This window comes from Sphaeramia orbicularis, chromosome 20 (genome assembly GCF_902148855.1).
Source record: "Sphaeramia orbicularis chromosome 20, fSphaOr1.1, whole genome shotgun sequence".
NCBI classification, from domain to species: Eukaryota; Metazoa; Chordata; class Actinopteri; order Kurtiformes; family Apogonidae; genus Sphaeramia; species Sphaeramia orbicularis.
Genome location: NC_043976.1, coordinates 24,169,146 through 24,196,823, shown reverse-complemented (window position 1 = coordinate 24,196,823; position 27,678 = coordinate 24,169,146). Strand labels below are relative to the sequence as shown.

Sequence of the window (27,678 nt, the reverse complement as noted above, 5' to 3'; positions counted from 1 at the left end):
CAAAACATCTGTTTCAGTTTCTTTTTTCACAGTTTCACAATAATTCACAAAATTTTTGCAGAAGAAGTTTGAGTGAGCCTTGGTCGATGGATTGTGTCATGTAACTCTTCGACACTACTTGAGTATCCCATGGAGAATTAGCAAAGCACTGAGGGATTAGGGCGCAGGTGGTGTTTTGAAATGGAACAGAATCATCTTTCCAAGAACTGTCCACTGTTTTTCTCTCCTCAGCTCACACACAAACACACAGTTTTGGTGTGCACCAGGTGTTAGTGCATGTAATCCATCTTTACACAAGCATCTGCAACCAGGTGTTCTGTCAGCTTCTATTAGACCAATAAACTGGCCAGTGCAGCCATAGTTGGTACGAGCTTTTGTCAGCTAGCTAAAACACCCCCATTAAAGCCGACGCTATCCCCTTGACTGCGGATGGTTGTATGTAGTTCTCTTGAATGTGGCAGACCTCTCATTCGCTGCCATGGCTTATTAGACTCCCTGGAACAGCAGAATGAAAGCAAGACAGTGCTTAAAAATGTATAAAACAGCCCTGCTCAGGAGTGTCAGGGTGTGTGTGAGTATGAATTCCCAATGAAGAAATGAAATTTTATGGAGTGCTGAATAAATCAGACATTAAATGAATAATATGGTTCATTGTGTAAAATATTTATAAATTGGGTAAAAAACACATTCGGAAATGACATGAATGTGATTATTTTGCATATTTTCTAAATATATTAGAATAACAAAATATTCAGTCATCTGCAAACCAACACAAGAATGCTGCCAGTCATGGTGCTGGATGAGAAATAGAATCTTGTATAGCGTATATTAGTGTCTGTCTACAGATCATATATTTTTCCCCTAGTCTTGAACAAAAATGACAGGTTGAACATGATGAGGTGGTATGTACATATATTTTCTTCATGTCATAGCATCATTTATACACTGATAGATAAAGTGATGATAATGCAGATTATTTTATTACATGGGCACATATCAGTGGGTGGGATATATTAGGCAAGTTAATATTTAGTAGTCAAAGTTGATGTGATGGAAGCAGGTAACATAAGGATCTGAGTGACTGACAAGATCCAAATAATGATGGTCGAATGACAGGGTCAGATCATGGTCTACAGTGGCTAGACGCAACCAAAAGTGGTCTCAGGAAGGACAGTCTGATTGCATGTTCCCACAGATGCTGGAGTGGATTGAGGTCCTATTATCCTTTCTTAAACCACTTTTGGTACAGTCTAACTACAGCAGACCACGAACACTCAACAAGACCTGCAGTTTTGGAGATGCTCAGACCCACTAATTTGGAGGTCACTGTTTGGATCTTGTCAAAATCCCTCTTGTTCTTTGAGGCTTTTAACACATCAGCTTGGAGGACTAAATATGCACTTGTTTCCTGTTCACAGTGTTCTGACTGACCGGTGTACACTCTGCACAGACAACATTCTGTTTGTAGACACTGACAGGCTGAGCAGTCAGTTCAATCAATGATGTATTTTTCTCTGGTGCGTGATACTGTATCTATGGTAACCATCAACACTACCCCTACCCTACTGCTCAGGGTGTGTAAGTCTTTGGGTATTTTTAGAAGGGACATGCAAAAAAGGTTTAAAAAAATAAATAAAACGGCGTCAACTTGTAAAAGAGCAGAGGATGAATGTTGCTATTTGTAGTTTTCCTCAAATACCATAAAAAAGTAGAACTCACAGGTAAAAGCACTTTCTCATTTTAAGGTAGTTAATTACATTAGTACTGAGTATACACCGCCAGCTGTCCACCATGTGGTCTTCCGGAACACTGAAACTGGCTTGAGCTAGTTAGGTCAGTGCTGGAACAGAGCCATCTGAAAAGCTGCCTGTGGTTTACTCAGCCAGTGGACAATGGTGAGAGAAAAATCCACCTATCCAGGTCAGGACCTTCTGGATGTGCACTTTGTCCTTTTGATAAGACGATTAGGCTAAAGTGACCAAGTTAATGTGACATGTTGGCTCCACTTTCTGCAAAAACTGAACTTCTTTTTTCATTCTGTTTCATTATTTTAAATATTCCGAGCATTATTCCATGGGTGGTACTCCTCACAGAAAACTGGCAGGAATGGCGTAACCTATTTTCTGTACTCTTGCTGTGTCTAAGAGATAGTATAGCACAGTATTTTATATCGTGTTTTGTGTTATCTGAACTCCTGGGAGAAGATTCTTTTGTAAAGGAGACACTCTGCAGAGTTTTCCTTCCTCTTTATCAGCGGCACCACTTGAAGTTCATTTTTAGTTCACACATTGTAGATAATTCTGGTGCTGATTTAAATGTGAGACATGATCATTTATTCATACTTTTCAGCTTTTTAGAAATAGAATTCATTAAGAAGGACCCACTTTATCATTGATTGCATCACAGTATTATTTCAAAGAACACAAAAAAAGAAAGAAATTAAAATTATATGTCTTTTCATACCCTGAGCAGTGGGGTAGATAACATTTTGGTCCTTGCTGAGTCACAGGAAATAGAGAATACTACGAAATTCACGCATTCCTTTTGACCAAATGATCATAAGGATTTTTGTGAGCTTGTTTACTCGTGATTTCTGAAATAAATATTTACTGCTATCCTGTTACAAGTAATTAATGTTATTCCCTTGAAGATCACAATCAAATGAAAATAAATACAGCTTTTACATGCCTCTATTGATTACACATTTTAGTTTTACTGCATTAAAGCCTAAACAGTTGCCAGTGACCTATAACATCCTCTGATCTAAAATGTTTAATAGCTTTTGAAACACTAATCCTATCAATATATTTAATAATTCAGATAAAATGCATTTGCTCTGCTTTTCAGTGGCATCAGATTTTTATGTTTTATTTTTTTGTTGTGAATGTGGAAGCGCCATCATCTGCAATATTGATTCACTTATAAAAATTAACAGTGACTCTAATTTGCTAAAAAAAAAAATAAATTCAGTTTTCTCTTTTTAATATAATAACCTTTGAATGTACTCAAAGCTTTTATGAACACCTATGTAGTCAGCCTATTACATTTTGGAAAATACCCTCTCCTCCCCTGAAAAATGCGCACAATAAACAAAAAATGTTCATAAATCACATGTAAGGAAAAATTAACATAAAAATAGCTCTAGGTCTTCAAAGGTTAAATCAGGTTTGGCATGAGAAAGGAAGCCAGAGACCACTTTGTAATACATTACTTCAGCTTTTAGTTCATTAAAGTCTGAAAATCTACCTTTTTAGTGTTAATGAAATAAACATGCTAGCATTCTTCTACTACTGCATGTCATCATTAAGTGTTATACCCAAAGCAGCCAGCAGAGGGCCTCGGATAGGGATTCCCCTCAAGTTCACAGGTTTGGCAGTTGCACTCATTCACTACTGATCTAGATTCAGGTCATTCTGTCTAAATCCCAGACTGTCTCATCACAACATGATGTAATAGTCGCCATACTATGAGTAGATAAAGTCCTGTTTATGTGGCCACCTCAGAATTTCTGTGAGGGGATTTGGGTCGTGGAGGGGGAGGAGGGAGAAGAGAAATCGCTGACCAAGCCTGGGACGCTTCATAATCTCAGGTTACAATCTAAGCCAACAGCTGTTTCAGCTACAACCATGACCTAAATATTATATGATGCATTCAGGGCTAATAGGTTTTGTGTCTGTCATGCACATACCTGTACAGTTTGCATGCCTCCATACTCTATGAGTAAACTTTAACCTATAATGTTCAGTTAATGATATGTTTGCTGAAGAAGTCACATTTTCTTTTGCTACAATAACCTTTAAGTTTACTGAGTTTTCATGAACATAGGAAATTATATGTAGGGAAATACAAGATTTACAGTGAAAAATACAAAATGCAGGGTATAATATTACAATAAATGGTGATAAATCACTTAAGGTTAAATGGAGAGAAAAATGTATTTGGGAACTACCACAAAAGTAGCACTGGGTCTTTATGGGTTAATCAGCAGAACCCAAACCAGTACATCTGCTGTGTATGAAGAACACCACACTAGTGTTCTGCAAAAGGGTTCTGCATTGTTACATCAAACTGCAAACCTTGGATACCTCTTAAACTGTATATAATGTACACTTTGTTGGTTCTGATACTGCATAGCAAGCAAAAAGCCATTTTCATTTGAAATGTTTTTTTTGTGTTACATATGTTAATCCTGAAGATTTGTTAAGTGCAGAGTTCAGTAAATGTGCTCAGTTTGCTCATCTTTTGTTGTGCTCAAATGACTTCCTCTTGGCAATATCTAAGCAGAGTCCTACTCTGAAGTCAATGAAGTTAATTTGAAGAAACGATTTGGCAGCGCAATGCCCTTGTAACCCCTTAGCAACTCATCACCATGTATATTAGACACACACCCTTGGATAGCACTTAAGCTGCAATCGCCAAGAGGAGTTAGGACCGTGAAATTGTGCTCTCAAAAATCCAGACGATGTTTTACCATCATTTTCCCCGTGGCTCTGTGTGTTTAAACTCAGGGCTATTTTCCCACCCCATTATTTTCACTGTTCTAATGTTAAAACGGGGAGCTGACCTCTTGGTTTGTAATGGCTTGGCTGTTTTTATCAGAGAGTCCATATGTTTGGGATTATTGCTTCAGTTCTATGCGTACTGTCACATTGACCCAGGCTCACCCTGCTTTCTCCAAAGTTGCTCATATTGAGTTCATTTTTCTTGTCATTGTTAGCGGATGAAACTCATACCAAATGCTAAAATGTCTCATGAAAATCAAGAATGAGAACCGAGGCATTTCCCATTATAAAAGCGACAGAGCATCATTATTTGGTTTATTAAACTATATTCAAAACCATTAGCAGAAGTGTTCACATCATTCATACGGTCCATTCAGATTCACCCATATAAAATGAAAAGTTACACAATATAAATTCTATTCATAGCATGTTAGTAAGAAATATGTATCACCAGTGTTTCTTTCTACTAGCAATTAAATATTTACTGTAAGCCTTCATCCCATCATTAGTGCTCTACACTGAAGTCTTGGTCTCAAACAGAATTACTAGAAAACATTTGTTTTTATAGCAGTATGTGAAAAAGTCCATCATGAATAAAAAATAAAATATCATGAAAAAGCATTTAAAATCTCTAATAGAAAATAGAGAAATACATTCATGAGTTCATTATACAGCAAAACAAAGAGTATCTAAAATATTGCTGTTTGTTGCCATTAGATTCTATACTAACAGTTAGCATCAGCCAGATATAATATCTGGTACAGCTATCAGGTTTCTCCACATACTTGTTTCAAAGATGTTATTCCATAACATCATTAATAAACTATCTGATTTTAGACAGAGGGACGTGTTTCTGCTGTGGTTAGAGAGAATGTACTTCTCTGTCTTCTGCTTCGGCATAGTGCAGCTCACTACAAAAACACTGCATTAAGCACCCAAAGCATAACAAAATATAGACTTGGCCATTTTTTACTCCATTAAAAAGCAATAAATATGAAAAAATAACAGCTAAAACATTTCAAGTATCAAATCCCCTGGGTATTGACTGTTTGACATCGCAAAGGGCGAGCATCATGTAGTACTAATGCTACTGAAGCTTTCTAACAGGCCAACTTGCATATTTCTCCTAACATTTACAATAAAAAAAGAGCAGACAAAAGCGAACCATTATACCTTTTTCTTTACCTGTTTCACGAACACTGCTGGTAATTCTATCTTTACCCTGAGCACATACCATTGTAAAGGAATATTAAAGCCAAATTTTCGCAACATCATCATGGCTTCTCCAGGATATAACTCCCACCCCTTTAGCTTTTGTGTCTTTTTGGTTACTTTGTGTCCTGACATCTAAAGCAGTGATATCATTTTCTTTTTCCAGAAGCAATGTGTCTCTTTGTCACAGCCTCCAGCCGCCTCCTTTCAGCCTCCTCAGCTTTCCTCCTTTCTTCTTTCAGCTCCTTGTAGCGCCACTTTGGTATTTGCAGTAGGTGCGTCCCCCCATCTTTAGCGGTGCTCTTCCTGCGGATCTTCTCCGGTTCATACGTGGTTGGAGGGGCCTTGGACACCCTGACTTTAGGGATGCTGTACCCTGGACGGACACTACTCCTCCTTAGCACCATGTGCATGGGCAGCAGGCTGGTTCTCCGCAGTTCAAGGGAACTGGTATAAGTCACCACACTGGAGCTCCTATGTCGAGGCATTGGGCTCTGAGCCTGCAGGCTGGCCCGGCGGTCTGCTGAGTTCTTGGCCACCAGTGTGACCCGAGAGTTCTCAAAGAGCTTGAGGTGGCTGTCTACTCTGTCAGGGTTGATGCTGCGGAGCTCCTTGGCACGCTGGTTTCGGATGATCTCAGGAACTGCATAGCGCCTTTTCCCCACACTCGGAGGGCTATCAGGGCACACCTGAAACACATATGAGTAATCTCTGAGTCTTATTACCATCAAAAGACTCCTTATAATATTAGTAGCGCAATTAAAGACACTAATAGTGTTCTGGGTTTTTAAAGTAACAATACGCGGAGCTCAGTTTCCTTTTTGTTTGCAGTATTAGTAATCTCCTGTGACAAACCTGCTTAACGGATAATGTTGGCATTAATTATATCTTTTAATTATTATGAGCAAATCCCTAAAAAAATGTGTTTACTGATAAAATGGAAGATAAACCAATGGTAGATTTATCCTGTAACTGTGTTATAATCCCAGAATTATTATCAGCACATTTTCACATCACTGCTGCAAAACATCAGTGGCAGAACTGAAGACCTCAATTACTGGACCAAACAAAGAAGAAGTAATTAACACAGTGATGGAAAACAGTGACTGCGGTCCGTTTTGTGTTTTACTTACAGTATGACAGGCCATCGCAATGAAAGGGCTCCTTATAGCAGTCGTCACAGAAACCAAGTGGTCAATGGCACCTTCATCTTCAGGGTTGGTGACGTTTGCGATGTTGAACATGTTCCTCATGGTGTCCGACAGACGCCTCAGGCAGCCGCGGGGTTCCTGGGCTTTAGCCACCAGTGATTCCAGGGGAGGCCACTCTAGACTGAGAGAGCAGGTTTTGTATTAATCCACTGCACAAAGGTATCAGTTGGTTTAGCCTTGCTGTATTTTTGGTATGTATATTGAGTTGTGGATATCACATTTTGCTCCTTACACTGTTTAATTGCAAGTGCCTCAGAAAAAGCCAATCAAGATACTCATTTTCCAATCTTCTAATGAAAATCTGAATCCTATTTATTTCATTTTTGGTGATTTTAGGATGATACTGCCATCAGAGTCTACAACGCCTCAGGTGAATGACTCATTCTTTCTTTTTCTATTCTATTTTTAAACATATCTTTTAACTTTATTTTAACACTTTTATTTTTAACAACATTTTATTTTAAAACCTCAGTCTTTCATTCATTCTCATTCATTCATTCTTTTTTTATTATTATCATTAAGCTGATTAAGATAGTAAATTGCACCTCTGGGGATCAATAAAGTTCACCTCTATCAACAAGATGGTGTGTGCAAGGTGAGCTTGTAGCAAAATAAATACACCAAAACATAAAGTAACAAGTGGTGCCAGACACTCAGCCCCTCAAACATATTGTATCTTATTTTGGCATTGATCCATCTGATGTCATCATGTCTATGCATGTGCTGATGTCAGCATATCAATTGCCTCTATATATAAGTTTGAAGTAAATTGAAACAAAACAGATTTTTATAGACATGTGAAATTTCACATTATAAGTAAATGGGAGAAGAAAAAAGATTTTAAAAACTCATTAAAAAAAATTTTAACTTTGACCTACTTTTCCCAAAATGTAACCACATCTATTCTGGGTCACTGGCAATCTATAATCCCAATTTGGTATGAATTGAACCAATAGTTTTGCAGCTACAGACATGTGAAGTTTCGCCCATTATAAGAAAATGGGGCAAAAAAAGATTTTAAAAAATTCATGAAAAATTGAAACTTTGACCTACTTTTCCAAAAATGTAATGACATCTATTCTGGGTCACTAGCAGTCTTTAGACCCAATTCGGTATGAATTCAACCAATAGTTTTGCTGCTACAGACATGTGAAATTTCACCCATTATAAGTAAATGGGGGGAAAAAAAAGTTAAAAAAAAAAATTTGTGAAAACTTTAAATTTTGACCTACTTTTCCCAAAATGTAATAAGATCTATTCTGGGTCACTGGCAATCTATAAACCCAATTTGGTATGAATTCAACCAAAAGTTTTGCTGCTAGAGTGTTAACAAACAAACAAACAAACCGAACCAAAAACAATACGCCTTGCCTCCCCTTCGGGGGGCGGGTTAACAAAAAAAAAGGTAGAAAAGCTAAGTGAGTTAGTGATTATATCCTGGAGGAGCCATGATGTGATAAAAAAAGATGATGAAATAATGTTTGCCTTAGTCTGCTATATTTTGGAGGAGTAGAACATTAAGATGTAGAATAACTGACGACCAAATGAGTCCTAGATGCATGTGTTCTCTGCATAGCATACTAGTGGGGGACTGTGTTTATTACGCTGCTTATCCAGATGTTGATTCTGAAACTGCCCAAGTGAGTAGTCGGTAAAAACACCCAAATACCTGAAGGCAAAAGGGTACTTCAAAGCCACATGTGGTTTATTGACATGTGTTACTGAAGTGTTAGTGAGTACTGCAGTGACCACAACTAGCCACTAACATTCTGTTTAGAGATGTAACTTTGGCTGCGTTTCATTTCTGTCTGACAGGAGTCGCTGAACTTGTCATATGTGCAAAATACTGCATGCATAATGAGATGCACCATTCGTTAAAACACTGCACACAACAGGAATGCACACAATTTGTATAGTCCATGAGTATACCTGTATTTATCACTAAACTGGTGGGGGCAAGGCCGTTCCATGAGTCGTGTCATCACCCACACAGTTTCATATCGGCCGGTAAATAAAGCCCACTCCCTGGCAGTCAACTGGCGACCATAGTCCCGCGAATTCAGTGTAGCTCCTGGTGGACAGAGGGGAGGAAACACAGTTAACTCTCTCCTTTGTGACAACTTCCAAATCAGTTTTTCTCTACTTTTAACCTGCCTTCAGTGATTTATCAGCATACATTATAATATTGTCCTCTGCTTTTTGCATTTTTTTGTGAAATCGGGTATTTTTCTATATTTACTGACCATGTAGATATTCATGAAAGTCAGAGTACAACAGAAACAGAAACTGGAAAAAAGCAAATATACTGTTGCCCATAAAGTTGGAGTAATTTTGTTTTCATTCCTCCTTTTATTACTATTTATACACATCAGTAATCACCTTTGACCAGGTACAATGATTATTATCATGAAAATAAATCACATTGTGACAATCATTTGATGAGAAGGGGTAAAAAAACATTTTATTCCAACTTTATGGGCAACGGTGTATATCATTAACTGAATGAAAACAAGCATCTACAGCCCCTGCCATAAAATAACTGGCATTAATTATATCTTACTGGTGAATCATGTTGCCGAAAATGACAGTCTTTGCACGTTCACTTCAGAGCCTCTGAAAGTTCAAATTAATCTGAACTGATACCGCTGAAAAGCTGAAAAACTGCATTTTACCTGAATTATTAAAATGTACTGATAGGATTTGTGGTTCTAAACTTAATTGGGTGCCTTTATGAAACTGGGTTCCTTTTGGTACCTGGCACTTTCCCAGCTTTTTAGACCCAATAATAAAAGAGAAATTTAGATATATTTCCCCCTAGGATGTACCTAATGATGACCTCAATGCAAAAAAAAATTATACTCTTGCTCTGAGCCATCCCAAAATTAATGATTTTTTAACAAAATATTTCAGCCAAAAATAGGACCAAAACTGGGACAGAAAAAGCTACCTAGGTGTCAGTGCGTTTGATCTGGAAAACATGGCTTGAAATGGTCTTATATACCGCTATAAAGACACTGTGTTAAATTTGACAATCCTAGTGGTTTTTCCTATCCAGACATCTGGGTTTTTCATGAATCGGCAGTCTCATTCTGGGTTTCATGTATAACCCATCGTGTCCACTCATGTTGCATGTGGAACTTGCCCATTTAAATACAAATAAATTGTGAGTGATTTTGGAACAGCAGCCATTTTTGTGAAGCACTCTGCCTTGTATAATTAGTTCAATTCCCAAAATGTACCTGTGAGAGAATAAAAAGATATTCAAAAAAGTAGTAACACCTAATTTTCGTGTCCTTTTTTACTGTGTTACATGCGGGTGTTTGTATAAAAGATAATATAAAAATGCATTTTATTTGAAAAATAGTTTCTCTTATCTCAGTAAACACTTATTTTTAAAATAGACCCAACGTGCTTCCAAGCTTACTTCATAACATTAGTCTGAATCTAGATAGATAGATAGATAGATAGATAGATAGATAGATAGATAGATAGATAGATAGATAGATAGATAGATTTTATTAATCCCCAAGGGGAAATTCAAAATTTTTAGCCCCTCTGTCCTGTTTTTAGGGACCAGTTTCATAGAAGCACCCATTTAACATTTTTCGGGGGTGGCTGTGGCTCAGGTGGTAGAGCGGGTTGTCCAATAACTGAAGGGCTGGTGGTTCGAATCCCACTCTGTCCTAGTCAGTCCATTGTGTCCTTGGGCAAGGCACTTCACCCTCCCTGCCTCCAGTGCCACCCACACTGGTGTATGAATGTTCGGTGGTGGTAGGCGCAAATTGGCAGCCACGCTTATGTCAGTCTGCCCCAGGGCAGCTGTGGCTACAAATGTAGTTTACCACCACCAGAGTGTGAATGTGAGAGCGAATGAATAATAGGTTAATAATGTAAAGCGCTTTGGGTGTCTAGAAAAGCGCTATATAAATCCAATCCATTATTATTAGATCAGTAGGTGCTTGCAGTGGCTGTTTAGGTCTTGGAAGATGGGAACATAAAGATTATTTTCTTTGTATGAAATCTGTCAATCCCATTCTTCATGACGGCCATAAATTGCATTTTTTCCTCACCTGCCATCATGATCGAGCGTACACAGTCTACCCGTCCTTGCATGGCAGCCTTCATCAGTGCAGTGAATCCGTGGCAGTTCCTCCTCTCAATGTCTAACCCAATGAAGTAGTTCAGCAGGTAGTTGGTGATAGTTATGTGGCCTTGGAAATGGACACAGAGACAGACGTTAGAATGGACAACAGGACGCACACAATGCCCTTCAAAGATCTTAAGGACAACCAGTGCCAAGTATGGTCAGTCTGTTTTTGTAGTTTGTTTTTGTGAGTGTATGAGTTTGACTGTGTTTCCTACCTGCCTGTGCAGCAGTGATGAGGGCTGTGTTTCCTTCACTGTCCTGCCAGTTGACATCCAGATACGGACATTGAGACAGCGCTATGACAACATCAACATAACCTTGGTAACATGCGACCAGCAGCCCTGTCTGAGCCACATAGTGACAGAGGAGGGAGATAGAGATGGAAGAGAAGAGAGAAAAAAAAGAGGGAGAGACGTAAGTTAAGAATCAGCAGAAATACTCCGAAAAATGCCTTGCCAAAGGAAATGAAGCTAAACTGCAGTAAAGTTGCTGACATATTGGAAGTAATATGAAGAAAAATGCGGTCACGGCAGTGTCAGTAGGCTCCCACATGACCAAAGGACCTTTGTGCATCTTTCAAAACTAATATCTATGAATAAATATGACATCTGTTGTGTTTTCATAGAGAACTAAACTGCTTTGAACTCTGGAAAAATAAGCTGTCTCTGTGTCTGATGTTGTGTACTTTTCAGTGTGCAGAACGTGTCTTTGTGTGACCGTGTGTGCTCCTGCCAGAATAGGTACCCTTTTATGTTTGTGGACGTATGTGTAAATGTTAGTCTGCAAGCGAGCGTGGAAAACTCCTGTAAAAGTTGGGTACTTTCCGGAAGGTGCACACCTCATCAGCCAAGACAAACAGGTTTACCACCGGAAAGAGGGCAGAGAGACGAGGGATGCTGCGAGTAGAATTCAGACACACAACCCACTTTTGCAACTCAAAGCATACATTTATACATGAAATGTTTCTCCCAGCAACAAAGCTAAATTATGTCTGCACAGTTAGTGTTCATGGCTATAAAACACTTTTTATAAACCTTGTGCTACTGGAAAATTTAACTTGCAACAAACAATGAGCTGTTTGTAAGAACCAATTAAATGCCAAGCCTGTGGATCCAACTGGGACTCTTAATTAGTATTTTCATTTGTGTCGGAAAGTTCAGCCAGTCAGGGGTATATCATATCAGAATACATGTAGACAGCATATTATTAATATTGTAAGATGCAACGTCAAAGGATCAGGTATAGAATATTTATACATACTAACAATGGGTATTCTTGTAGTGAACCAAATGACCCAACAGACACTGTGGAACATTAAGTTGGAATAACATATTTTTACTTCGTCACATGAAATGATTGCAACAATCTGATTTATTCTTATCACCTGAGAAGGCACTACTTAAATATCTGAACAGGTACTGTATGGAGGGGAGTGTATGTTATTTTCTTGCTGGATTCAACTCATGAATGTAATAACTAATCTCATATTTTTCTGATGATGTTTTATGTGTTTAATGATGTTTATAATGGTTATTGCTTTTAGATCTGCATTATTAATAATGTGAATTATGATTGTCATGTATATGATTATGTGTATTGTTATGTTCTGTGTTTTGTATTGTCCTGTGTGGAAACCAGGAAGATTAGCTTGTCACTTTGGCTAGCCAGCTAATGGGGATCCTTTTAAACATTAAACATTCTTGATAAATAATGTGTAACTGGGACTCAGTATGTAATCATTGCGCCAGGTCAAAAGCAATTACCGATGTGTATAAAGAGGAATTAAAAAGAGGAATGAAAATTATTATAACTTTATGAGCAACGGTGTATCTGGCCATTTAATTCTTAAATAAAGTAAAATCAAAAATACAAGTTGTAAAATTAAAGCGCTAATAGATGACCCAATAAATGCACCCCTGTCATTTTACTCAACAACACGAAGGCTGATCATTGCATCTGCATGTTCTATTTTTATTTTCCTCCAATGACTACATTCTATAGCTGACTATTGCTAAAATAGCAAAGTATATTATATCAAGACTGACAAAACTGAGCCACTCAGCCACTCAGTTGAAATGAAATGATTTAGCTACAGGTCATTATGTTATAGCTGGACCTAAAAGTATTATTTATATCATATCTGAATGTATTTTTTATGCTATTTTGGGATAATTTTCCTTAGAGATCAGCTATGATTATCACAAAATTACTTTTTTTTTTTTTTAACTTTTTTTTTTTTTTTTTTTTTTTACATTTTTAGGTAGTATTTTGCTGTCAAATAAGACATTGCTACTTTATTTAATTTAGCTAATAATTAATTTTAACTTTAAGTAATTCTATATACTCTAATGTTGGCCAAAAAAAGATTTTATCATTACAGTTTATGTTATGAATGATCTACCACCAAATTTCTGAAATGTTCTGATAAATTAGCATCTGATTCCTTCAACTTTCACTAAAAACCTGCTTTTAAACCTGAAAGAAATAATGACTTAACATTTATGCTGATAATTTTCAATACTGACTAATATGAGCATTTTTAACATCATGATAGATAGATAGATATAGTATCTAGTTCTAACCCACAAACATATAGAATGTGTGAAAGATCAACGGTTATTTGCATATAAATCAAACGAAATGCTGTAGAACAGGGTTGTAAACTCATTTTAGTTCAGGAGCCACATACAGTCTAATATGATATAAAGTGGGACGGAACAGTAAAATACTATAAATAATAGGATCATAATAACTTTTGAGTGAAAAAATTAAAATTCTGTAATGAAAATGTTTACATCTATGAATTGTACTCGAACATAACATGAACAAATATGAACAACCTGAAAATTCTTTAGTAAAATAAGTCCAATGTTAAGAATATTACGCCTTAGTTTATCATTTATACATGTGAATTACAACTTAGAGATCACAGTGGATCAACAAATACACAAAACATTTAATAACAGGGAGAATATTGTTAAAATTCCACATTCTTCTCTTAAGAGATTTCAGGTTATTCACATTTTTATTTTTTTAATAAAAGACTAGTCTGTAAATGTAAATATTTTTGTGTAATTGTACTTTTTTTTGCACTAAAACAAAGAGAAAAAATTACCGTTTTCATTATTTATAGGTTATTATGATAGTATTTTACTGGTCTGAACCTTTTTAGATTGAAATGACCTGAAATGATTTTAACATCCTTTATTGTTAATATCTTCAGTGTAATTTTTGCATTTCACAAATTCATCCCAGGGGCCGAATTGAACAATTTGGCGGGCCGGATTTGGCCCCCGGGCCGCATGTTTGACACCTGTGCTGTAGAACTTGCAAAATATATTAGGCTTTGAAACTAAATCTTACCGTTGTGTTCATTTGTGTCAAACTTTCTAGACTAAGCTTGTGTCTGGTGTCTGAGGTACACTAAACAGTTCCTCGCAGCCTTTACAGTACACTTTACAGGCTTCACTGTAAGATGAACTGAGCTTAAAATCTTCAGATGTAACATGTCAGGCTGCAGACATAGTGTCGGCAGCCCTGAGAGTTTTAGGGCATAAGGTGGAGAGAGGTCTTAGGCATTTACAAGTGGATTGTCTGGAATAAGTTCACTTACACTGGCACACGTCCAGATAGCTGTGTCTGGTTAGATATGCACATGTACACTTTGTCTATGTCTCTCTCCCCTGCTCTCTCACGTCCACACACACATTCTTGGCAGCCCTTCAGACTTGCTGTGATGTATTTGAGCAGCTTGCCCTGCAGCATGTCTGGAGCAATCTCACTCGTCAGACAATGCCCTATTTTGTCTGTGAACCTGTTTTGCACATGCTCACAAACATATAAGCCTCCTATACACATACATTTAATGTTTTTTTTCCCCTCCTTATCTCCTGGGCCCATCATACACATTTATTACAGCTACTGCATTCACACATGCACTTACAAGAGGCTGCTGGCTACGTTGTCAGATTGTGAAAACTGACTGAACCTCAAAGCCGAGCACCAGCACAGACAAAATGCACACAGGTACACATGAAGCTCTGAAAGGTAATCATGGACATACAAATACTGACCCACTCAGTGAATCACTCTGAGGCTAAGGGGATAAAAATAACAACACTACCTGGCAGCTCAACAACCCTGAAATCATCAAGAGTGGTACTTCTAGGGATGAATAAATATATATGAGAGAGAAAAAGAGAGAACAAAAAAGGGACATGTACAGTAAAGGGACTGTGAGTGTATAAGACTTGGATTTTATAAAATTGTTTTCAGAAGGATTATGTATTTTGTATGTTGAGTAAATAGACATACATGCATACTATATATATATATATATATATGTCCTCCCTGATTGTAATTTCTTCTGTTCCATTATAGAGAATTGTAGCTGGTTTTATACAAGATGTTTTTACCCCCAAACTGAGGGCAGACCTAAATTTCATGTTGGGGAAAGCACTGTTTTCTTGACCTTTTCTTTTATAGTGATTTTAAAATATGATATAACTACAATATATTGTTTTTGAAATCTGGACAAACTATCCTTAGTCTGAAATGACACTTTTTCTGCATTTCTATTAAAATGTTATTTTCATATAGGTTTCTCAGTCTGACTCTTACACACATAACATGTCTTTATTTGTTTATGCAATGTAAAGCCTTTAAAGGTGTGATATTTAGCTGTTTTTAAATGGAATAACGTATTTTAAAACATTTCCCTGTGGTCTACATAAACTGTAAATGCTATGCTTGGGTCTGAATTCTTCATTCATTCAACTCCACAGGTCCATCTTCAACCCAATTTCTGAGTAATGACACCAGAAAGGTCGTTTTGAGTGTTGGCCCTTTAAATGCACATGAACCACTTCAAGTATCACCCCCTCTAGGCTGTTGTCTATGCTGTTCTGTCTCGTTCAACCAACAACTGAACATTTTAGGTAATCGGCTTGAAGTTTCGACATATTTTCAGTATGGACTACAACTGCTGCTGCTGACAAACAATTATTGCGTATTCAGAGAAATGTTTGTCGGAAGTCTTGACCTTGTAGAAATCCACTCGACTGTTGCCAAAATGAATATAAAGATAGCTTTGCAGCACCTGGAGGGTTCACATTCAAACTTTTTGAACTGTTAGGGTCCCCAAATACACAAATAAATGTACCAAAGACTAGTAAAAGTGGGTTTAGCAAAATATGACCCCTTTAAGCTAAAAGGAGAAATTAAAGCTAAACAATGCCTCTTTTGCATGTTATTATGGTGAGTGTAAATATCTGAAACCCATAGAGCTGATAATTCTGTGGACTACAGCCACTTAAAGCCACATAGTGAGCACATTTACATAAATGGTAAAGTTTCCCTATTATTCTGAACATGGCATTATTGCGAATTTAACAGGTGTCCATGTTGATATTGTGATATTGGCTTTTTTTTTTCAGAATGGAGCATCTTCCAAGAAAGATATGTTATTTTATTAATTATTAATTTATTTAAACTCCCGGAAAACACACTAAGGAAAATGCTCATTATCAGGGGTGCAGAGGTACAAAAAATAAAATAAAATACAGACAGAAGACATAAAGGAGTAAAACATGAAATGATATGTTAGGTTGCAGGGTTAGAATGAGGTTAAAAAAATATAAGACAAAGTTATAAGGGTAAACATTAACTGTAAAAAGAGTTAAAAACAACTAAAATCACTTAAAATCAGCAATTAAACCTTGAAAATATCTCTATTCTATTAAGAAGAATCATTTAACGGATTGCTGTATATGGCAATATTATTCCATTTTTATAAGGATTCTTTGGACACGCACAGAATGCATTTAGAAAAAGAATTGAATTTGCACATTTTAGCAACACAACTCCTGTTTACAACCAGCTGGGATGAAGACAAAGATCCCCTCTAGAAGAAATGGATGAATCTAAAGAAAAACCCACATGTTTGAAAAATCTCTGAATAACACCCACTGTTAAACATCATGACAGAAGGTATCAACAGGTTTATGGATATGAGAGTAAATATCAAAAAGCTGAGGTTTTCAAGAGGATGTTTGAAGAGTTCTCACCTCTTTTTAATGTATGTATGCACAGCTGCAGGTCAACAGGAATATTAGAGGAATATTCAGTTTTATTTTAGCTGTGTAAACGGCATATTTGCAAATTTGTGTTTTTCACAATAAGTGCACAAAACCTTATATTCTGTGCATGTAAACATAGCCAGTGATGCGTTTATTTTTATCACTTGTTTCCTTTGATTCCAGCATAAAAACTCTGCACTGTGGGCTCTAATTCTGTCTAAATAGATTTGCATGAAATCTAGTCAATTTTTTCATTAGCACTAAACTGATACATGTACACTGACAGACACAAATTCTCTCTTATACAAAGATGCACACAAACACAATGACACACACACACACACACTAAGTAATCTGGGGAATATCCACCGCTAAGAATAGAAAGGCTTAGTCTTACCACAGAGACAGAGAGAAGGAGATTGAAGTAACTGTGTATCTATATAGGAATGTTTTCATTAATTAGTTTGAATAAGGATGGCACAGAAACCATGGTAAATACATAAGACACACATAAAGTACAGGTTTACAGGCCTGATTTAAGATGCAACACAACCATCTACGCAAAAATATGTCAAATCAAATTACAACAAAATACATATTAGTATCTATTTACTGTAGATAGACAAACACTACCGTAATATCTCGAGATATTGCTGCTAAATTGATTTCCTTGCATTTGTTTCAAATAAAACAAAGAGAATCTGATATGATTCACTCTGCAGATACTGAACCAGTCTTTGTATATAACTGCAATAAGCAATTTACAGATGCAGATACTAAAATGGATGGAATTATAAATATATTAGCTCTGTCCGAACAGATCTGTTTACCGCCAAAGCGCTGGCTTCTGCCCTGTGGCCTTCCTCTCCCCTTCCTTTCTACTGACAAATTCTATCAAACAAACATCCAAGGTCCCAGATGAAACGGATATACAACAGTAGAAGTGCCTTCTTTATACACAAAGAGGGCACATACAGTACAAAAACATACGGACAGCCCCACAGCTAAGCAGAAACGTGTTTAATCTCCCCACCCTTAACCTCATCCTTGTGTGTTCCTCAAAGTACTGTTCTAATTGGCCTAATCTACCTTCTTGTTTCCTAAGCAAGGACTTAGCCGCAATGCATTTTTTAGAATTTGCAGCATAAAAATGGAGGGATCACTCTTGAAGCTAAGCTAAATCCTACAAATCATAAGAGCAGGCGGCTTCTATCTTCTGAGCCTACATGAACCGGATAAAAAAATAGCTTTGCATTTTACAGTGCGCCTTTGTGCTCAAGGACATACACACACACACACACACACACACACACACACATTCACACACAGGCAAACACACACTAGACCACTCTCAATCACACACACCAGAGGCACCGACACAGACGCACTAGTCCATGTTTCTGTCAATAGCCTCCCTGTTAAGTCTCTCTCTGTCTGCAGCTCAGCGTTCACATGGCTGTATCAAATCAGATGTGTATGACTGTCGCTTTGATTTTTCCACTCGTCTGTATTTGCTACCAGCGTCATCCTTGCTACCATCTGCAGGGCCAAATTTCTGCGTCTAACCGCTCGTGCCTTATTTAGTGGATCTGCCGGTCAACCCGAGGGTCGATTTCTCGATTGGACTTTTTGTGTGTCTGACACTCTGGGGTTGACTTTGTTGCCTGTTTTCTTGGCAGGCGTGACGGATGCACACTGTATCCATCCTGATCTGTCACCTGATCTCACCCTGCTTGGAAAATTTAATTGTGTAGTGGTGAGAGAGACAGTGAGAGTGTATGTGTGTGTGTATTAATGCGTGTGCTAGAGACAGGGTGGTAACAGTCAGGCAGAGTGACCTAATTTGTGTTGATTGGATTCTGTTTGTGTCTGTGTGAGAGTGTGTGTATTTATTGAGTTTCTATGAGAGCATGACAGCTTATGGTGTTCAGTGCCAGGGTAACACACACTGTCCTAAACAGGCTCAGAGATGTCAGAGAATACATCTCCACTCCGCTTTTACAAAATCTGTAACCAATGTGTTTTAATCAATATTTATTTCTACCTTTAAAAACAGTACCAATACTTTGTTTTATCTCTTTCATTATATCATTGACTTTTGAAACCATGTGAGATGTTTGAATGTATTATTTTTATTCAGTTGTTTTATTTGATATTGGTTTATTATTTTTTGTTGTTTTTAATTGTACAGCTTTTTATGTTTTTAATTTATTGTTGTATTTTATTCTTTTGTTTAGGTTTTATTTATTCTTCTGTTGTTTTGTTTTTTGTTTTTTGTTTTTTACAGTTGTTCTATGTCTTTTAATCTATTCTTGTATTTTACTCTGATATTAGGGTTTTTATTTATTTTTCTGTACAGCACTTTGGTCCACTGTGGTTGTTTTAAAGTGCTTTACAAATAAAGTTGGATTGGATATCAGCCCTAACAGCATGGATTCTGTGCCTGAAATGATTACTTTGCATTCATAGTAAACCTGTAGAATTAAATACATATAGCTATTTGCATATGACCTACATTATGGTTTGTCTTGCATATGACCTTCCTGCTAAATTTAGTATTCAGGCTGTGTTTAGTTGAAACATGTACTGTTTCACACTGGCCTCTAAGGGATGAAGCACCACCTCTATTTGTTCTATTTTTAGTTGTTTCACACGATTTCCTTCATAGTGATCTTTATTAGTTTCCTAAATACTTCTCGCATGACTCATTTCAGAATAATTTCACCAATAAATTGAAATGTTATTGCATTTGCAACATAACATGCAATATCCAAACTGAGAGATTTTGATTAAGTTAAATTACTATTAAAAATGAGGTTTTCTGATGATATTAGATGTCCTCGCCTGTAAATCATATTCCTCAAACATAAAAAAAAAAAAGCTATTTGACACAGGAAACAAATCACGTTATCAGTTTTACTTCTTCAGTGAAAATGCAATGCAATATAACCAATGAAATTGTGACTGATTATTTTCATATCAGTCAAAATAGTCACAGTGTGTTCTAATGTAGATATTTAGCAGCATACCCTACATAATGCAAAACACAAACTCCTAACTAACCTCTTGGGTGCAGTTTGTTGACCTTTGACCTTCACATTAAGGGGAACAAATGAGACAAGAAGTTACAAATTAAGATGTGCATGCAAACAATAGATTAACAACTGCAACTGTTTACAATGTGACCATATTTTATCATCTTTAGCTAACAAGCGCAATCTGCAAAATCAGTAAATTTGGATCTTTTGGTTTATATGTGCAATGGTTTCCCCATATTTAAGCCAGTTCTGAGCCTGCAGTCATATATAGCTTTGGAATATGACACTAGTTTTGTCATAAAGCTATATGAAGTAGCCTACTTTATGATTTCATGCTTTGTATGTAACATCCTCCTCATCTCATTTGTATTTAGATGTTGACATCTGAGTCAGGAAGTTGCACACACACACACACACACCCACACACACATACACACATGCAATAATGACCTTAACAGATTCCTATCAACATGTGTTTCCAATGGATGTGTTTCCTAACCCATATTGTGTCTCCTGTTATGTGTACATCCCTGAGGTCACACGATATAGCAGTGTGAATGGTGAATGCACATGTACACACATCCTGGTTATCTACACAAACACATGAACCGCTTTCCTTTGCCTCTCTAACTGCTATCACCCCCACAAAGACATACAAGTACACACAGTACATAGGCATGTGCTGTAGGGCCCCTTATAAATGAATCCCAGTTCCTGCACGGCCCTTGACCTTTCTAAGTCTGGTTCTGTGCCGAGTTTGAGTGAATGTGTGCCTCTGTCCTGCATTTCATAAAGAAGACAAAAGAAGAAGAGAAGTCTTGGCATTTCAGTGATGTCATTCTACTTGTACTTCCTATGACCTCATTAGTGATTACTATACATGGAGCACATAGAGGAAAAGGAAGACTGGGCAACAAATATAACTCATGTATTTCACGGTTGCTTTTTGGGTGTAAATCATGTAAAACAGCAACATACCAATGCAATTAAAGAGAAAAAATATATAGCTTATGTTGAATTTAAGAGTAACACCCTATATTTTATGGTTAACCGTCTTATTTTATATGTAAAATGTTACAAATATGTTAATGTAACCCCATCTTTTCAGTTATTTTTAACTGTTATTTTAAGTCATACATCCCAACAGTGAAAATCTACGCTGAAATGTTTGAAAGCCTGTCGATATTTCTCTGTTTTATTTGTTCAATCTGTTTTGTTTATTGAATTAGAATGACTATTTTTATGCTTCCAAACAGAAAATGGAAGAAGAGGCAGTGAGAAACATAGTGGAGATGAGAGGAAAAAAACAAAACAAAAACTAACAAAAATAGATGATGATAAATAACTGTTGTGTAAAGCTGATGTTGAACAAAGTAAATAGGAAGGCAAATTATTTAAATTAATCAATTTCACATGTATTTTATAATTGTGTTGTCTAAAACTACAGATACCATTCAACTACTCCTGCTACATTATTGAAGATATGAAACTGTTTGCTTGTAATTAATCAAATTTCCCGAGTCGGGGAGGGAAATTAACAATGCACAACAATGCTTGATGAAAAGGCATGTGATTCCTGCTTGGCATAGAGCTCTCTGCCAGCTAATTCAATTACTATTAGCAAAATGTCCAAATGAATAAGAATTAGTGTGGCGTAATATTATTATGGATTCCTCTCTTTGCCATGGGCTCCAATTCTTTGCCAGGAGTGAAACAGTACATGTTGTAAAGAGATACTAGATGTACTGATTGCAGCAAAGGTATCTCAAATGATGTCCATAGGCAGCATTAAGTGTTTTATATTCCTTACCTACGCCAAAAAATACAGATATTTTGAGTAGTTTACAATGAAAATGATATACAGTTGCAGAAAAAATTATTAGACCATCAAAAATCATCAAAAACAATGGTTATGAAATCAAGTACTAACTCCTGTGTGTATCATGTGACTAAAACAGACAGAAAAGAAAACATGGAATGCCTAAAAGCACTGTTTTTGGCAGTACAGTGCCATAGATATTGATGTAAGAACTGAAGTGATTTTGGTTATTATCAAGAAAACCATGGAAAATGGTTAGATATCAGCTCTGAAATTAAACTCTTATGAGCTATTTTTGTTGTTATCATTATATTTGTCCAAACAAATGTACCTTTAGTTGTACCAGGCATTAAAATGAACAAGAAATTGAAGAAAACAAGGGGTGGTCTAATAATTTTTTCCATGACTGTATATGCAACAAGAGGTGTTCTATTTCTGGCATGGTACACTTTGCAATGTTTGATATTGGCAAAATTCTATGATAAAACTTTCCTACTATAGGCTTAGATATGCATTTTTGAGACTACTTCAAACCTGATGCAGAATATATGTTCTTAAGATGCTTGGAAAGTTGTTAGTGCTTCAGTCTCTTCAGTAGATAGCATGTCTACCTGCAAAAAAAGACTCCCACAAAAAAAGCAATCATATGCTCTCACATACGCATAAATGCACCAGCCTGACCACATAGAAACATACTCACACACACACAAACAGGACTGTGTGTCCTGCTAACTATGAGGAGCCTCAGTGTTTTTTAAGTACTCAGTTTGTGTGCTTTCCAAAACTAAGGTCTGCCAACAAATGAACATACACTGATCCACCAGGAAATTCTGGTATGACGAAACAAATTATACTAAAAACATGAGCTCAGTGAAAAAACAAAACACACAAATAAAATATAGACAGACAGACAGACAGACAGACAGACAGACAGACAGACAGACAGACAGACAGACAGATAGATAGATAGATAGATAGATAGATAGATAGATAGATAGATAGATAGATAGATAGATAGATAGATAGATAGATAGATAGATAGATAGATAGAAACCCAAACATGATGAGTCTTGCAGCATAGTCAGAACATATGTCAAATCTAAATGCTAGTAATCTGTTATATTATAGGACTTTTTTTTTTATGTTTTTAAGTGTCCAGTGAGGGTGTACATGCATTGATTTGCATGGCTCGGTCATTGCATGCATTAACCTATAAACCAGCGACCAAACCAACTACTGATGTAACTATTTAATACCTGTTGATCCACTAATCCTATCAATCCATGTCAGTAATTGGTGTAAAATACAGTTATTCTTCATCTTTTCATGGTCATCAGATATGACCCATTTGAACGTTCAGAGGCTCTGTAGTTACCGTGGTAACGTTGTCATCTTCTACAACACTGATTCACCACTAAAACCTATGGAGTTTGATCGGTACCAGCAGTTGGAGACACTAGGTTTATGTTCAGGTATTGGTATGTTTGCTGAAAAAGTCCCTTTTTCTTCAGCTTTTTCAGTTTCTGATACATTAAAGTTTGAATTTATTCTGAGCTTTTATGAACATCTACATGATCAGTGAATTAATTCTAGGAAAATACATGATTTGACTGGAAAAAAGCAAAATAGAGAGGATAATATTATGATAAATGGTAATAAACCATTTAAAAAAAACATTAAATATAGAAGAATATTCAGTTGGGAACTGTCACAAAAGTAGTACTGGGCCTTTATGGGTTAAAGCAGTGCCACAAAGGTCAGACCAGACACTTCTCCAAGGCCAGTAAATAGGTAAGCCTCTGCAGAAAGCTCCTGCTCAATTATCTCAATACCAGCAGCATCTGAAGCTCTTTTTAAAGTAAGTGTTAGGAAGGTGATGGAGGCCGTCTACTGAGGCTGCTGCTCATCCTGCAATATTTGTTGACATTCCTCCATAGTCTAACTCACAGGTGTCAAACATGTGGCCCGGGGGCCAAATCTGGCCCACCAAAGGGTCCAGTCCAGCCCTTAGGATGAATTTGTGAAATTCAAAAATTACACTATAATATTAACAATCTTTTCATTTCAGGTTCCACATTCAGACCAATTCAATCTCCAGTGGGTCAGATCAGTAAAATACTATCATAACAACATATAAATAATAACAAATCCAAATGTTTCTCTTTGTAAATGTAAATATTTTCATGTATTTACACTAAAACAAAGTATAATTTCACAAAAAATGTGAATAACCTGAACAAATATGAACATTTTGAAACTTTACTTATATTCTTTCTGTTACTAAAGGCTTTGTGTGTTTGTAGATCCACTGTGACATGTAAGTTATAATGTACATGTGGAAATGATAAACTGAGACAGAATATTGTTAAAATTACACTTATTTTTTAAAGTTTGTTCATGTTATTCACATCTTTTGAAAGGATAGTTTGTAGATGTAAACCTTTTCATAATGTAAATTAACTTTTTCACTCTAAAACATAGAGAAAAGTTTGGAGTTGACATTATTTATATATTCTTATGTTATTATTTTACTGGTTTGGCCCACTGCAGATCAAATGTAGCTGAATGTGGCCCCTAAACTAAAATGAGTTTGACACCCCTGGTCTAACTAATTTAACCAAAACTTGTGGTATCTTTAGTGATGGATCCAAGTCATTCCTGAGTCATAATAATAATATTTTGTGACTCAGGAACCACTAAGACCCATTCCTAAGTTTTGACACTTGTGAACTTCTTTCTCTAAGTAAGCCTGGTTAAATATTTCATACCCTGTTATTCCTGTCGGTTTCTTTGACCTCTTCCTCCCTCACTCCATGTCGGATCATTATCCTGACGATAGCCGCGTTGTTGGTGCAACACGCCTGGAAGAAGGACAGCGGCTCCGGACTCTCTGGAGACGGGGTGCGCTCCGAGTCCGCGAACACATCATCCGGGGGGTAGAAGGAGTCGTCCGATGCGATGCTCCGAGTGTCATCCAAGTCCTCAAAGTCGACTTCTTCGAACTCATCGTCGTCTTCCAACTCCCTATCGTCCTCTTCATCATCCTCATCCTCGCAGGAGCCCAGGTAGTCCTCATCGTCGGGGTGTGTGAGGGACTCCTCGGCTATGGTCGGATGAACTTGGGCGACTCTTCCTCCGACTTTTTGCTGCTGCTGAAGCTGTTTGACCCGGACCGATGGGGCGCCTCCTCCATCCCTGTCGTCCGTGATCAGCACCATCTAACCCCCCAGCCTAGGGCACTGTCCCCGGGGTACAGTGCAGCCTGGCAGCCGGGTCGCGGGCATGGGACTGGCTGTGTGTTCAGAAAATAGGCTAAAGTTAAAATTAAAAAAAAAAAAAAAAAGATCACGGAAAAGTACGTTACATCACTTTAAGAGCCGAAATAACGCAGATTGTCCGGTCATGGGTGTCGGTGGACGCACTATTTGCGCGTTTGGAGCGTGCGGTGGTCCATCTGTCATTGCCGGAGTTGTTGACTTTAGCCCATGCCCATCTGCGCCGTGAACGCCTCACGAAGTAAACTCCCTTTTCTCAAATTGAAGCCACGTTGAGTTTCAGTCTGAGTTATCTCGATCGAGGAGAGGTGGATGAGGACAGTCGGGAAGTTGGTCATGAAGTGAAGTAAAAGTGCTGCGCAGACAACAGTCCCATGTAGGGCGGAGAGAGACAGCAGCCTGTTAACCTGTAGTCACCTAATCCGATTAGACCGGACTGGGACCTCTCCCCCCTCCCTCCTCTGACCATAGGCCACTGATAAGAGATTAACTCCTCTCTCTTCACAGAAAGCGACCCCACACTGCATGGAATATTCCTATAGCCTACCTATGGGGATTTACTGGTGGCTCAATACCATCATTTATTATCCTTATTGTACAGGCTGGTGCACAGCCTCAGAATTAAATACACTGGAACACTAAATACCTTATTTATTATTATATTCCTGAGACCCAGTAGTGCATTTTTGTCATCTATAAGGGACAAGACTACACTGTCCACTGCAAAGGACATTCTAGAAAAAATAAAAATAAAAAAAAATTTAAAAATGTATTTGTTGCATAATGCTAGTTACAATCAAGGAAAATATTTAATGCATAAAAGCCAGACCTTTTACATACTGGATCTAAGGCAAAACACAGTTTACCATTTATTATTTCTTTGTCTTGTGGTAAGATTATAGAAGAGGGTTAGGGCCACTGGGAATAAAAAAAAATAAGGTCCAATATATATATTTTTTATTATTACTATTCTGAGGGGGAAAAAAAGTCAGAAATCTGAGAAAAAAAAGTCAGACTTCTGACTGTTTTCCTCAGAATTCTGACTGAAAGAATATATATATATTTTGGACCATATATATATATATATATATATATATATATATATATATATATATATATATATATATATATATATATATATATATATATATGTATATATGTATGTATATATATATATACAGGGTGGGGAAGCAAAATTTACAATGAACATTTAGTTGTTTTTTCTCAGCAGGCACTACGTCAATTGTTTTGAAACCAAACATATATTGATGTCATAATCATACCTAACACTACTATCCATACCTTTTCAGAAACTTTTGCCCATATGAATAATCAGGAAAGCAAACGTCAAAGAGTGTGTGATTTGGTGAATGCACTCATCACACCAAAGCAGATTTCAAAAATAGTTGGAGTGTCCATAAAGACTGTTTATAATGGAAAGAAGAGAATGACTATGAGCAAAACTATTACGAGAAAGTCTGGAAGATACTATTAAAGAAGAATGGGAGAAGTTGTCACCCGAATATTAGAGGAACACTTGCGCAAGTTTCAGGAAGCGTGTGAAGGCAGTTATTGAGAAAGAAGGAGGACACATAGAATAAAAACATTTTCTATTATGTCAGTTTTCTTGTGGCAAATAAATTCTCATGACTTTCAATAAACTAATTGGTCATACACTGTCTTTCAATCCCTGCCTCAAAATATTGTAAATTTTGCTTCCCCACCCTGTATATATATTTATATAGATAGATAGATAGATAGATAGATAGATAGATAGATAGATAGATAGATAGATAGATAGATAGATAGATAGATAGATAGATAGATAGATAGATAGATAGATAGATAGATAGATAGATAGATAGATAGATAGATAGATAGACATTATAAAGTGATTTGTATCATTTTAAAAACATGCAAGGCTGTCACTGTCATACAGTCCTGTTCATCATCCTCAGGTGTGGCTGTGGTTAACCTGATGGTAATGAGTCTTAGGACACAGGTGTGTGATCCTGTTGAACATACATTAAGTCAATATTAAGTCATTAAGTCAATATTAAAAGTGGATGAAAACAGTAGGACTCACTCCATCTGATATTTGTTGTTGCTTAGAGAAACCATCTGCATATTTCAAGAATACTATGAAATGAAATCATGTTTTGGACTCAACATTTTCAGATCTCTCAGGTGTTCTAATAATTTTGGCCATCACTGTACATCTGACTCATGACAACTTCCCTGGGCAACAGGAACTTTTATATTTGATATTTATGACTCATTCACACAAGATAAAAAAATGTAAATATAAATGTACAGTACAGTGCAAAATATATATATTTATCTCTGCCATTTGTTGGTTGTCATCCTTGTTTTTCCTACTGTATAATATATTTATAC

The 27,678-nt window shown here is 36.8% G+C and overlaps 1 protein-coding gene across 1 annotated transcript; it reads right to left on the bottom strand.

Moving 5' to 3' along the window:
- Positions 1 to 4,785: 4,785 nt before the first annotated feature.
- Positions 4,786 to 25,666, bottom strand: ankrd33ba (ankyrin repeat domain 33ba). The gene is made up of 6 exons (XM_030123693.1): positions 24,775 to 25,666; positions 11,288 to 11,417; positions 10,996 to 11,136; positions 8,855 to 8,996; positions 6,848 to 7,046; positions 4,786 to 6,403 (listed from the first exon to the last, which is right to left on the bottom strand). Exons 1-6 carry the CDS (start codon positions 25,222 to 25,224, stop codon positions 5,864 to 5,866), a joined length of 1,602 nt encoding a protein of 533 aa, XP_029979553.1. The 5' UTR covers positions 25,225 to 25,666; the 3' UTR covers positions 4,786 to 5,863.
- Between the last annotated feature and the right edge of the window lie 2,012 nt (positions 25,667 to 27,678).

Coding starts and splice junctions, on each gene's coding strand:
- ankrd33ba (XM_030123693.1), bottom strand. CDS start 25,224: ATGGTGCTGATCACGGACGACAGGGATGGAGGAGGCGCCCCATCGGTC. Junction 8,997..10,995: donor ACGCTCGATCATGATGGCAG/GTGAGGAAAAAA, acceptor TCTGTCCACCAG/GAGCTACACTGAATTCGCGG. Junction 7,047..8,854: donor CAGTTTAGTGATAAATACAG/GTATACTCATGG, acceptor CTGCTCTCTCAG/TCTAGAGTGGCCTCCCCTGG.